The 13,876-nt window shown below is 39.8% G+C and overlaps 1 protein-coding gene across 3 annotated transcripts in view; it reads right to left on the bottom strand.

Annotated features, from left to right (window-relative positions):
• The window catches only part of grid1a (glutamate receptor, ionotropic, delta 1a), a 262,279-nt gene that overhangs the window by 78,425 nt on the left and 169,978 nt on the right, over positions 1 to 13,876 (bottom strand). For all 3 annotated transcript variants that reach the window (XM_039784464.1, XM_039784461.1, XM_039784462.1), the window contains exon 4: positions 8,004 to 8,209. In XM_039784464.1, coding sequence (XP_039640398.1) covers positions 8,004 to 8,209 — 206 coding nt within the window. The remainder of the gene's footprint in view (positions 1 to 8,003; positions 8,210 to 13,876) is intronic.

The raw sequence follows: 13,876 nt of genomic DNA, 5'->3' as shown, positions 1-13,876 counted from the left end.
GTAAGAGACATGGCCGTGTCATTTGAAGTAATTTTTTGTCTCATTGTAGTCATTTTGTGTCTCTTTGTAGTCACTTTGAGTCTTTTTGTGGTCCTTTTGTGTCTCTTTGTAGTCATTTTGCTTCTGTTTGTGGTAATTATATCTCTCTTTATAGTTGTTTTGCATCTATTAGTGGTCATTTTGCATCTTTGTTGTCGTTTTGCATCTCACTGTAGTTTTTTTGCTTCTCTTTTTAGTTGATTTGCATCTCCATGTTGTTGTTTTGCATCTCTCTGTTGTATTTTTGCATCTCTTTGTGTTCTGCACCTCTTTGTGGTCATTTTGCATCTCTTTGCTCTGTCCCCTTCCCCAGTCATCCCAACTAATTCCAAAACAACATCATCTGAAAACAGCCCTACTCAGTGTTCGAACTATACCGTGACCTTCACGGGAGCCCACTTTTTTTCCACGCGGGGGGGGGGGTCGTGCGCTTGCAACTTACAATGACTTACAAAGATACATAACAGCTACAAGTGTGCACTACAGGATTTTCCCTATTAAACTTTATCAACAGGAGTAGATAGGTCAAATAGCAAACAGCCAGCCACAAATAGTTTATAAACAAAGCATCAGGTTGTTTTTTAGATTTCACATGAACAACAGTTAAAGTTACTCAGGCTACCAAAGAATACCATAATTCCTCTGTTCAATTAGACCTTAGCGACGCACCCCAAGCTTCTATCCTTAAAAAACAGCCACGTATATGGGCTCTTCCAGTCTCTCCACTGCTGGCTGTTCCAATTTAACGGGAGAGAGGAGCAAGAGGGGTTAGGATCATCTTCAGCCAGAGAGGACATTATTTCTTCAGCTTCTTCTTGCGTTGTCACCCCGGTGGGAGGTGTGCTTGCAGCAGGTGAATCGGTCGTGCTATTAATGTCATCGCTACACAATTTCTTAGTAAAACCAAAATTAATTAAACTGCCTTGTTTTCTTTTTGCCATGGCTATATGATGCTTACTGCAGAATGGTTTTCAAGGATTTTGCGCGCCGATTAATGGCCTCCAACGTTTATATTTTTTTCTACGAATCTTTGAGTTAACATGTACTAAACATGAGTTGAATTTGCACCGCAGCGCCGCCACGCCTTGATGCTCACAACAATAATAGCATGTATAGTTATCTTTATTGAAGTGAATTAGGTTCAAATCGCCGACATCCATGAATGATATTTTTGCAGTTTTACACATAATAATCCACGATGATCACATTACACAAAACTGAAATTGCATGTCAAAATGACACATTGTCAATATTTTTAGAGACCCCCCAAAATTTCACAAATCACGTTTTCAGGGGAGCCCATGTCTTATTAAGGGGAGCCGAGCTCCCCCTAGCTCCCCCGTAGTTCGCACCCTGGCCCTGCTCAACACTTGATCGCTAAGCAATAAAACTCTCATCCTGAATGAATTCATCACTCACAACAAACTGGACTTCCTCTGCATCACTGAAACCTGGCACAAACCCCTGGACTACTTCGCACTTAACCAGATCACACCAACAGGATTCACCCACACAGACAAACCACGTACTGAGGGACGGGCAGGTGGCGTTGCCACTGTTCACAGAAAGGACATTAAAATAACCATCTCTATCTGAGCCGCCCTGTCTTTTGAACATCTCACCTTCAAACTCTCTGGTCCCAGTCCTCTCGTCACTTCTGTTATCTACCGCCCCGCCCAAGCCAAACCCCTCCTTTCTCTCAGATTTTTCGCATTTCCTGACCCAGCTCTGTGCTATATCACCCTCTGTCGTCATCCTTGGAGATTTTAACTTCCACATCGACAACATCAACTGCAAATCTGCCACTGAATTTCTGGAACTGTTAAACTGCTTCAAATTCTCACAACATGTTAACTTCCCCACCCACACTCATGGTCATATCCTCGAGACCTCGACCTGGTCTGCTCCACTGGTCACAGTAAATCATCTCTCCAGCATCAACCTCCATACTTGAGACCATCTTGCAATCATCCCGGACATCAACATCCCCATTCCTATCCCAACAGACAAGTGCAAAATCTCATTCAGGAACCTCAAATCCATAAATTCTTTCTCCAATTCAATATCTGCCTCCCCCCCCCTCAGAGTCTGATGATCCAACCCACAATGTGGTTGTACTGGCTCCCATCATTACTAAAACTGTCTCCTTCACACACTCAGCCCCCTGGTACACTCCTGAACTTCACCAAATGAAGTCCCGCAAACATCAGCTGGAAAGACTCCACAATAAAACAGTTCACCTCCATGCATATACAGACTACCTTCACCAATACAAAAATGCCGTAAACACTGCCCGGTCCTACTACCACTCACAGCTCATACACCCCAAGACTCTCTTCTCTACAATAAACAAACTTCTTAAACCCCTGACAACATTTCTGCAACCTTCACAGTGGACAAATGCAACTCTTTTCTCAAATTTTTGTCAATCCAAAATCAACACCATTTGCAACAACTTCAACCACCACACCTGCCTCCCCCCCTCCACCTTTTCAGTCACTCTCTCATTTCTCTCTGCTGTCCCCTGTGGAGCTTTCATATTTCACCACAGGTATGAACAGCTCCACCTGCAGCCTTGATCCCAAACCATCAGCTTTCATTAAAACCTGTCTACCATCCATCGCCCCGCTCATCACTACAATCATCAATTCCTCTCTCAGTTCCTGATCAGTCCCCACAACACATTAAGCTTGCATCAGTCACCCCCATCCTCAAGAAACCTGGCCTAAACACGGACACAATGTCCAACTTTCGACCCATATCCAACCTCCCCTTCCTATAAAAAATCCTGGAACGTGTTGTTGCTGCCCAAATTAAAACCCACCTCTCCTCCAATAACCTGTTTGAACCATTTCAAACTGGATTCCTCTCACAACACAGCACTGAAACAGCCCTCCTCAAAGTCACCAATGACCTCCTCCTCTCCTCTGACTCTGGCCACCTCACCATTCTTATCACTGCAGCCTTCAACACCATCAACCACTCCATCCTCCTGTCCTGACTGGAAACCTACTGCAACATCAGTGGCACCGCACTCTCCTGGTTCTGTTCCCATCTCACCAACAGACATCAGTTTATACACATCAATAACTGCACCTCCTCCATTGCTCCTCTGTCACAAGGCTTCCCCCAAGGTTCGGTGCTTGGTCCTCTCCTTTTCATCCTTTACATCACGTGTCAAACTCAAGGCCTGGGGGCCAAATCCAGCCCCTTGCAGATTTAGATCCAGCCCGTATATCAATTTGGGTTCACAATAAATTTTGGCCCACCTAGTTGTGTGGCAAACCAAAACACAGGAAAGTGTTTTTTTAAACTGCAATTATATGACATTCAAAGCAGAATATGTCAGATTTGCCGACTCTGAGACTCAGAAATCCCCCAGAAGCACAGAGTTTTCATATTCAGGCTGTGAAACAGGTTGTTGTTAAAAAAAATTATCAAGTTTTGCTTGATTTGCTAAATTCTATGATGGCTAAGGAACTCTTTTGATGACTTTTGTAGGGCTTCATGTCAACAAAAATGCAACAAAAAGCGTACAAAAATGTCCGAAAAAACAACAAAATTACAAAAAGGTGATAAATGTCTAAATGAAAAGCCACAAAAAAGTCAGAACAAAAACAACAAAAAATGAGGAAATGTTTAAAAAAGTGACACGCTGTAACAAAAGCACGTCAATAAACTCTACATGCCTGGCGCTTGGTGTGATTCTCTTTATCCATTGTGGCCCTTAGTGAAATTGAGTTTGACACCCCTGCTTTACATCCTGCCACTCGGAAATATCATTTCATCACTTCCACTGCTACGCCAATGATGTCCAGATCTACATCTCTACCAAATCCATCACCACAGCTATATCCTCCTCCCTGACCAACTGCCTCACCGATATTCAAACCTGGATTCAAACCAGCTTCCTCCAACTCAACTACAATAAATCTGACTTGATGCTCATCGGCCAGAAATTCCTCACAAAGAACGCCCATAACTTCGGCCTCACTGTCAACAACTCCACCCTGTCTCCATCCCCACACATCCGTAACCTGGGAGTCATCTTCGACAGCAACCTAACTTTTGAAAACCACATCAACCAAATAACCAGAACTGCCTTCTTTCACCTCACTTCCGCCCATCACTCACCTTCTCTGCTGCCTTTGATTCACGCCTTCATCACTTCCAGAAGGGACTACTGCAAAGGCATCCTCTATGGTTCACCTGCAAAAGCCTTACATAAACTCCAATACATCCAAAACTCTGCTGCCCGTCTCCTCACCCACTCCCTTTCCTGTGATCACATCACTCCTGTCCTTCAGAACCTCCACTGGCTCCCTGTTTCGCAACGCATCCAGTTTAAAGTCCTCCTCCTCACCCACAAAGCCCTCCATAACCAGGCTCCGTCCTACCTCAGATTCCTGCTCCACCGCCACTCCTCTGAAGCAAACCTCCTCTCCCCACCACTCAGGACCACACACCGTACCTGGGGTGACAGAGCTTTCACCATTGCAGCCCCCTCCCTCTGGAACTCCCTACCCATACACATCTGTGACTGTACTGACCTGGACACATTCAAAACACTAATCAAAATACACCTCTTCGGATTATCTTTCCACATACAATAGTCTTACATTTCTCACCTGATAGTTACTGGTTTTATTGTTTTTAATTGCTTCTAATATGCTTGTTTTATGTATTAGTTGTATTGCTTATCTGTTTTTAATGTGATATATGTGCTGGTTTTTACTGTAAAGTGTCTTTGAGTACCATGAAACGCTCCATATAAATAAAATGTATTATTATTATTATTATTATTGTTATTATTATTATTATTATTATTATTATTATTATTATTATTTGTGTCTCTACAGTATGTAGGCCTGTTTAATAATCCATGCATGTCAATAGGTATAGAAAATGAATAAGTGTACATAATGGAAAATAAAAATAATGGAGCTGAAAGAACTCTGAAACACACATGACAAATTCAGAGTAGAGGGGGAAACCGGGTCTCTGTGTTAAAAAGCACTGACGACCTACAACAGCTGTTCAACTTCACATAGTTTCACTAACAATTCTTAACACTGCGTTACTTCATTTTGTCACACCTTGCGCAAATCGTCAGGACCACTAATACCATTAATCCTACTAATTACCAACATTGACATTAAAAACAAAACAGATTTGTCACCTGTGATGAATTTTTGATCCAGCATTCTGTCAACTTCTAGTCACCATGGCAACTTTACTTTTCTTGTCTTGTGCTGAAACACTTCAGGAGTACTTAACCCTCCAAGGCATCATCATTATTCTCTATTCTGATATTAGCATGTTTACATTTTCTCCCCCAGTATCTCTGGTGGGGAGTGGATACCCTCCGTGACAACAGATACCAAGTTATTAATGAAGCTTTGATGAATTAACAAATCTCCACCACTTCTAATATATTAACATATTCACAGGAGGATTTGGGAGCTGTGCTGAACGTGAAGGTGTGCTTCTTTTTTACTCCCCAAGATGCCTCATGTTAATTGCATAAGGAATGATAAAGAATATACTTGGCAAGATTAAAAAATAAAGAAAAGATGTCCACCGTAATTTGTGTGTGTGTTTCTGGGTATGTTCAGTATAATCAAACAGAATTAATTGGAGTATGGAAAAAGAACAAAGCAGTATGCCATGTGTATTCACAACCTGTGCACTGATTTATTTGTCTACAAGTGGTTGAAGCATTTACAAGATGCTAATTGGAATACAAGTGAGGTTTACTCACTGGTATTCCAATGTATTGTATTAGTTGAGGCTTTTTTCTACTGTATTTGCTGACAATACTTAGAAAGATTAAAAGAGTTAGCGCAGAAGATCACATGTATACTGCATAGGTATGTTATGTGTTTCTGAGGCTTCAAGAAAATGCGTTATGGATAGGAATACAGTACATACAGCTCGGTACTGTCACGTCTCAGAAGGATTTTCTAATATCTTCCAGTGATCGTTAAATTTAATAAAAAGCCAAATACTGGACATAAATGTAATTTCCCTTTGTAAAGCATTTTAATATATCATCATTACTTTTTAGTTCCTTTTCTATACACTGTTAGCACGAACTCATCTTCGCTAAGATGGATAAGTATACTTATAGTTACATATCATAACTCAGAGCTTAGGTTAAGTCTCTCTTTCATGGCCAGCGACATTAAAGAAAGTGTAAAAAGGTTCTCCATCAGGAGAAAATACCTTCTCAGTGTCCTGGAACAAGAAAATGAAATGAAAATAAACCCAAAAAATTTAACATTGGGCTTGATATATATCATTGGATTGTTTTTTAAGCAGTAGTATAAAAGCAAGACAGTTTAAAGAATATGCTAAATATAGGCTAAAATAAGAATGCCTATTATCTCTAAATGGACAATTAACTTACATTACATCATAGGATGCACAATCTTTTAATTTTCTGCATGTGTGGAGCTCACGTTTGCTTTGCACTGTTAATTCTAAAATCAACCTCCTTGGTCTGCTGACTCTGTAGTCTTGACCTATTTGAATGACATTTTTCTTTGACAGGAGTTGAGTAGCAAATATGTTGCTTACTGTACATGACGACAAGAAAGCTAACCAAGCATCTCAAATGGATTTCTGAGGCCATGAATTTGCCTTCTGGTTAACAAAAATGCAAACAGTTAATAAAAAGAGTAGATATTGCATAGATAAGACATAGTCAAGAGCTTACAGTTAAATAGGGGGGTGTACATTTTATTCACAGCCATATTTTAAAAAACCCTGTTGACTGCCCTATATTTGAGGCCCATATTTTTCATTTGAGTTTGAAAATCTTCAATGTTTTATCAGTGTCTCACTGTCCTTGCCAGACGGGCAGAAGATTAAGTATCAGACTGTGACGCGTTTGCTGGGCAGAACAAACCACTCAAGTGGCTTTAATGTTGCACTAGTTTTTACTGTCTCCAACACTGCTAAATGCCACGCAAGTCAGTAATCATGCCAAAGCACTACAGTGCAACATGATTCAACATGGTTTGACTGAGTGTTTATAATGAGTAAAAACCCTACAGATAATTAAAGGAAAACTCCCACTTCTGTCTGCTCTTAGTGAGGAGAACATACAGTATAGCAACATGTTCTTTGTAATCATAACATCTAACCTAATTATTTTTAGTTTACTGGAATTTAGGTCATGGACACAGCAGTTCATTTTGTATGAACTTTTGAGGAGAGGACAGCTGATTAAGGAATGTCCTTTGAACTTAGCAAGGTGAGATGAAAGAGGAAAAAGATGTGTGCTACAGTTGGAGTTGGATGTGTTCCCCTGATTCCAACTTCTATAATTAGCGAACATGATGTGGAAGGAGTAAATAGAGGACAACTTCTTTAGGATAGTATGAGCTAAGAAAGATGCAAATCGTCTGTGGCTACACACAGTTGACTTTGTTTAAACTTTGCCTGGGGTTATATATAGTGCTGCTGATCTGTACAGTAAACAAACTCCGTTCACTGGCAATGCAGTGAAGCCTGAATAAACGTTTTACTGTAGAAATACTGTTTCTGCTGCTCAGAGTTATATTTCTAACAATTGATGCAGCATATTGGCACCTGTGTTTTTCTTCTGGCAAACACATCGAAGTCAAAACAAACTTAATCTGATTTCTGCCATCTGCCTTGGGTCAGAACTACACATGGTTGAGACAGTTGCATCTTTTTTCATCAGTTTTAACAAGGGAAGGGTCACTAGTGTGGTCTCAGTGACACATTTCCAACACAAATTAGGTAATTAATCTCCTGTGACTCAAATAGTTGGTCATATGTTTCATTCACAACAGTTGAGGCAATGAAATGTTTAATCAGCTGTCAGATTAGGCGTGCCAGGCAAATTTGTTTTGATTCATGTTTTCTGCTTTGACTGTCTCTCTGAGTGTGTTGCTGATCCCTTGATTTAGAAAAGTCTCAGCAATGCAACCTACCTGGTGGATGAACACCTGTGCACCGCGAGGACTCATGAGCAAAACGGCCCGTCGCAGGGTGTCCCGGTACCGGTTGAGCTCCTCAGTGCGCATCGTGTTGAAGAGGTCAGTAAAGACTCGGCTGACATTGCGGTCCACCCTCTGCAAGGACACATCCAGACCCAGCCGAGACGCCTGGTCCATAAAAGTTTGCAAACCCCGAATATCTAAAGGAGAAAGAATGACACAGAATGAGTGATGGGGGGAGAAAAGACACAGACAAACAGAGACAGAAAAATAATAACACTTATGGCAGGTGCTATGTTATACAATACTTTATTCCTGGAGCGCCTGCACATGCGCTGTATATTTTCAGGCTTTGTTCCAGGGGCTTCAAGGCAGGTTTCGTTCTGATCTAAAGCGTGACAAAACACAACAAGCACTCCTGTCTTTCTGTTTGGTGGGGTTTACAGGATATGAAACTGCAGGCAGGTGTTGCTGTCCCCAGAGATCTAAGTGTGTGTGTGTGTGTGTGTGTGTGTGTGTTCACTATACAGGAAACCACTTAAAAGAAGCATGTGATGCACACTCAAATCAAAGGTGATGTGCAGCAGAGAACTCACAATAAGCACAGCAATCTCAGCAGTCACAGGGGGAGCAGCAGCCCAGCATGTGCCAAGTCATGCTGCATTGTTAAAGAGAGGTTAGGCCAAATCGCTAGGGCCAGACCTCTTTCTGCATCCACAATATGTGTGTGTGTGTGTGTGTGTGTGTGGGTGGGTGGGGGGTGGATGGATGGATGGATGGATGAGTTTTTCCCTGTTGCGTCTCTGGAAGTTTGATGTGTCGCGTGCTCTAGTGCTTTAGTATTGCTCAAAAGAGACAATACGCAGAGGGACAGAAAAGCAAACTATACAATACTGTATAGCTGCATAAACACGCAACACACACACACACAAACCTACAATATCACACTGTAGGGGTGTGTGGTTGTTATTTGAGGTGATATGGCACATAGTTTTTAGATGCTCAGGGCAAAAACTGGAAATTAGGCTAATAAGAAAGCCTTTGACCTGGTCTGAGCAGTGAAGCAACATATTGGTACATCGCCCCCGTTTCTCAGTCTATACCTCGGGGGAAAGTGAGACAGCGACATGACTAAGTACCATATGAAGCAAATCATAAAGGATTAGATGCAATGTTCGATTTTTCCTGCCATTGTTATATTGCAATTTAGTTTTTGGGGAAACAAAAATACAGAATAAAAATGTTCATAGTGCCGAACAAAACATGAAATTAAATCATTTATCATTTTTGAAGCGTGGCCAGACTTTTACTGCAGCACTCTTTGAAAACTCTCACACACACACACACACACACACACACACACACACACACACACACACACACACACACACACACACACACACACACACACACACACACACACACACACACACACACACACACACACACACACACACACACACACTGTACTGTACTGTACTATTGCAATTCATTTTGACTACAATATTTTCTATATACAATCTTCAGCTGCAATGACATATGGTGATACTGACTATAGAGTAAAGAGTTTTTCCTCGCCACTGTTGCAACAGCCACTGCTAATGCTTGCTCTTGAGGGAATTACTGTAATTGTTGGGGTTTTGGAATTTACAGAGTGTGGTCTAGACCTACTCTATCTGTAAAGTGTCTTGAGATAACTCTGTTATGATGTGATACTATAAATAAAATTGAATTGAATTGAATTTCATATTTATTATGTTCAGTGTGAACCATCTCTTTTAAACGAAACCCATAGGGTAAAAAAGGGACCCAATATACATTTGTGATGACTCAATAACCACACAAATAAATACAACAACAACAACAACAACAACAACAACATAAATCTACCTAGTAGAGGCTTACTACAGTAATTCCTTGAAAAACAATGCAATTCAAATTGGATCTAGAAAACTGATCAAAAAAGACAAAAACTATATTTAGTAGTAACATACTGTAATGTTGCAGTTGGCTGAAAAACATAGAAGAAACATATTGCAACAACAAACAAACAACATTTTTAATCCCATGAAGTGTTGAGGGAAAGCTACCATGTGATAACTACTCTAGGAACCCGATAGAAACATCGGACTTCAAAGCCAGCGATCCAAACCCGTAGCAGGCTTTTCCACGGGGCAACCGTGTCAGCCATGGACAGGGCTGCAGAAAAGAGGATTAACGTGGAATTAAAGGTCTGATTTCTGGACATGTTTACCAGAGCGTCATTTCTGAACACAAATCTGCTTCTGAAAGTTTTAGATATCAAAACTTAAACCTTCTCTGCCCCTCATGTATCAGCATCGTGCTCTCTTGCTCAACTTACTTAGAACTCTTGATATCTCTCTATCCCTTACCTATCTTTTGCTTTAACCGTATCTGTTTTAAAAACGTCAGGAAAAGATAAATCGAGGGAGACTGAGAAATACCCCATGAAGTTGCTCTAACATCCTTTTCAGCTCCATCTTACTGAAGTTGTAACTAAAGAGGGACTCCCTCTTGGATTGGAGCGATGCAGAAATGAGCATATCATGATCAAAGGGCTCAGAGGTTTTAACTGAGCTGTCAAGCTACGTTGCAATCCAAGCGGAAAAGCCTGAGAAATGACTATGCTACCAGCCTGTTAACTCAAAATTGAGATGAGTCTGTTAAAGCAATCACTGTTTTTTCTTGCAACAATAACATTCTTTAATTATATGCAATATTGATTTTTTTGCAAATCTGAAATGGATCAGGCGCTGAGTGTGAATGCACCCTCTTTTTACTGACTGCACATCGTTACAGTATAACACAGTTAACATAGTATTTTAGGCAAGTATGACTATATTACTGTAACTATCTGAATAAAATGATAAATGATAGATTATGTAATGGATATTACATACATTCCTGATTTTTGTGGCTCGAAGCACCTGCCAAACACAGGAGTTCAGTGTAAGACATTTGCAATAACATCATTTAATATGTACACTTAATACTAACAGTGAAGTCAGGCTCATTTTTTCTGTTTTTGCCCATTTTCACACACACAAAACCAAGATTTGCAAAACGTAAAATCAGTTTAAACTCATTTTCACTTGGATTTTGCAGCCACATGCATCAAAATGTTTGAATTGTGTATGGAATTAACACCAAATGAGGACCTCATGGTGAAAAGCAAAGCTTAGAAAATGCTTCCCATAACCAAAGTGACAAATAAAATGGGGGAAAAGAGAAATTATCTGCTGATTATGCACCACAAGCTCTCTAAGTATCATCACTCTCCTGGCCGCAGAAGACGAGGAGTCAACTGTGGTAATCTCTGTTGCATTGACTGTTCAAATGATTGAATAGGATCAGCGCGGGCTGTGGATACAATCCTTACCAAATTCGCATTGTTTTATTTGTCGAATCATTTTCGAACAAAACATTAATTTTAAATGACTTCTTTCTATCACATGATCTAGACTTTTTTTTTATTTTATTTGATCCACTGGCAGGGGTTGGGGTTTAGCGACAATCTTCAAAAATCGCTATGAATACCATCAATTGCCAGTTGATAAACACGCTAGTTTTGAGGTGCAAGCATTTAAGGTTGATTTGTCCTGCCCACTGATTTGTGCACTGGTGTATAGACCCCCTAAGCACAATAAGGACTTTATCAGTTAATTTTTGGAGTTTCTATCCTTGATTGTGCCCAACTCGGATAAGATTTTATTCCTTGGTGATTTTAATATCCATGTCTGTTGTCCATCAAAGCCTTTAGTTAGCCAGTTTCTACAACTTGTGGACTCATTCAATCTGACTCAGTCTGTAACTGGTCCCACACACAAACATGGTCATACACTGGATCTTGTTTTATCATTAGGTTTTCCTGTTTTAAATATTGAGCTGGATGTTGCTACTCTATCTGACCATAAACCTGTGATTTTTAATGCATCACTTTCTAATCCATTACCTAAATCTTGTTTGCCAGATCGCTACATCCGAGCACTGAACCCGTTCACTGCTAGGCAATTTTCTGATGCTTTCATAGCTTGTCCTTTTGATATTGTTACCCCTTTTAAACTGAAGCGACCCAAAGTCAAAACCCAACCTTGGCTTAACAGTGAGACTCGTGCATCTAAAGTAAAGCATTTTTCTGATATCATAGCTAAAAATGCAAATAGCCCTAAAATGTTAGCAATACTGCACTAAATCATGCTATTGCACTCCCTGATGGTACGTTTGAAATCACACAACAATTGTTGAGCTTTTTTATTAACAAGGTTGACACTATCAGATCTTGTATTTCACCTACTGATCATGACCCTTCTAAATCAATCCTATGCCCCGGCATCTCTGAAATGTTTTGTGCCTGTGGCCCTGTCAGCATTGATGGATATTGTATCACACTTGAAACCTACCTATTCATCTTAAGATATTGTCCCCTCTCGTCTTTTGAAAGAGGTATTTGATATTATCGGTCCCAGCCTCTTGTCTATAATAAATAGCTCTTTTATGAATGGCAGTCCCATCTAGCTTTTAACATACTGTGGTTCAGCCTCTAATTAAAAAAACCTTGACCCTACTGATTGTAACAGTTTTAGGCCTATTTCTAAATTATCGTTTATGTCAAAGGTGATACCAAAAAGTGAGATATGTTCATACACAGAAATTATTGTAATATTTTGTCCCCCTCATGTATGTAAATGGAGGTGGTCAAAACATAAGCAAGATCTTACAATATAATACAGTCCAATACAAAATGACCACTACACTAAAAATGACCATAGTACTGGATTGCATGTACTGAATAAACAGTTCACTCTTTTATTTATAATATATATATATATATATATATAGATAGATAGATAGATAGATAGATAGATAGATAGATAGATAGATAGATAGATAGATAGATAGATAGATAGATAGATAGATAGATAGATAGATAGATAGAGTGACCAGATGAGGTAAGTCACTTAACTCATCTGGTGTTTCTATTGAGGTAAATCTTTGCAAATGAGTATAGTCTCTCTACTTTTGCAAAACTACACAGAAAATAATTTGTGTTTTTCTGCTTTATGGAGAGGGGACATTGATTTTTCAAACATGTACAGGGTTTCTGTTAAGCCTGTTGAAATTAAAAGAGCCTCAAAACGTATGCATGCATTGTTTGGATACGTGACGTCCACATCTATGGTTGTCATTTAACTGTGGTCTATTCATCTGGCGAGTTTGAGAAAGCAGCTGTTTACTTTTGTACTTTTGGTAGGCATGAATAAATTCCATCACTTTTTCTTTTGTCAGTCAAACACTATAACAACTTAAGGAAAGCACCGTCAACAAAATGGTTTCAATATAAGCAGTCAGGTCTGAATGTGCAGAGCGGCTGGAGTAACAGTCCTGGACTCATTATCTCACTCCAGGCCTGGTGAATGGTCTCAAAGATACTGTCCAGTGATTGCATTTTTTACTTACAACACGGCCATGCACATAGAATATAGTATAGAATGTAGTATAGAATAAAATGAATTGCTCTACTTTGTTACTAAGTTTGGCTGACATGTCTTTGTGATGCTTTGTAATTAGAAGAGAGACAGTCCAGTGCAGACAAGAACGCAACAATTAAGAATATAATAATAAAAATGGGAAATAATGCAGGAATAATCAAAAACAGAAAAATCATCAATACATCAATATTTTTTTTTTCATGAGGTCAGGTTAGAGAAAATTTGCCTGACACATTTTCTACTTTTTCTCACCAAAAATTGTTGAGCATCAAAACTATGCAAATGAGGGCTTACCAATTAATTTACCCTTTCACAACAAGGTTAAGTGCCTTTCTGTGTGGGCATGCTGGATTTATT

Source organism: Perca fluviatilis, chromosome 19 (genome assembly GCF_010015445.1).
Source record: "Perca fluviatilis chromosome 19, GENO_Pfluv_1.0, whole genome shotgun sequence".
Taxonomy (NCBI): Eukaryota; Metazoa; Chordata; class Actinopteri; order Perciformes; family Percidae; genus Perca; species Perca fluviatilis.
The sequence above is the reverse complement of the archived record's forward strand: the minus strand, read 5'-3'. Positions and strand labels throughout refer to the sequence as shown.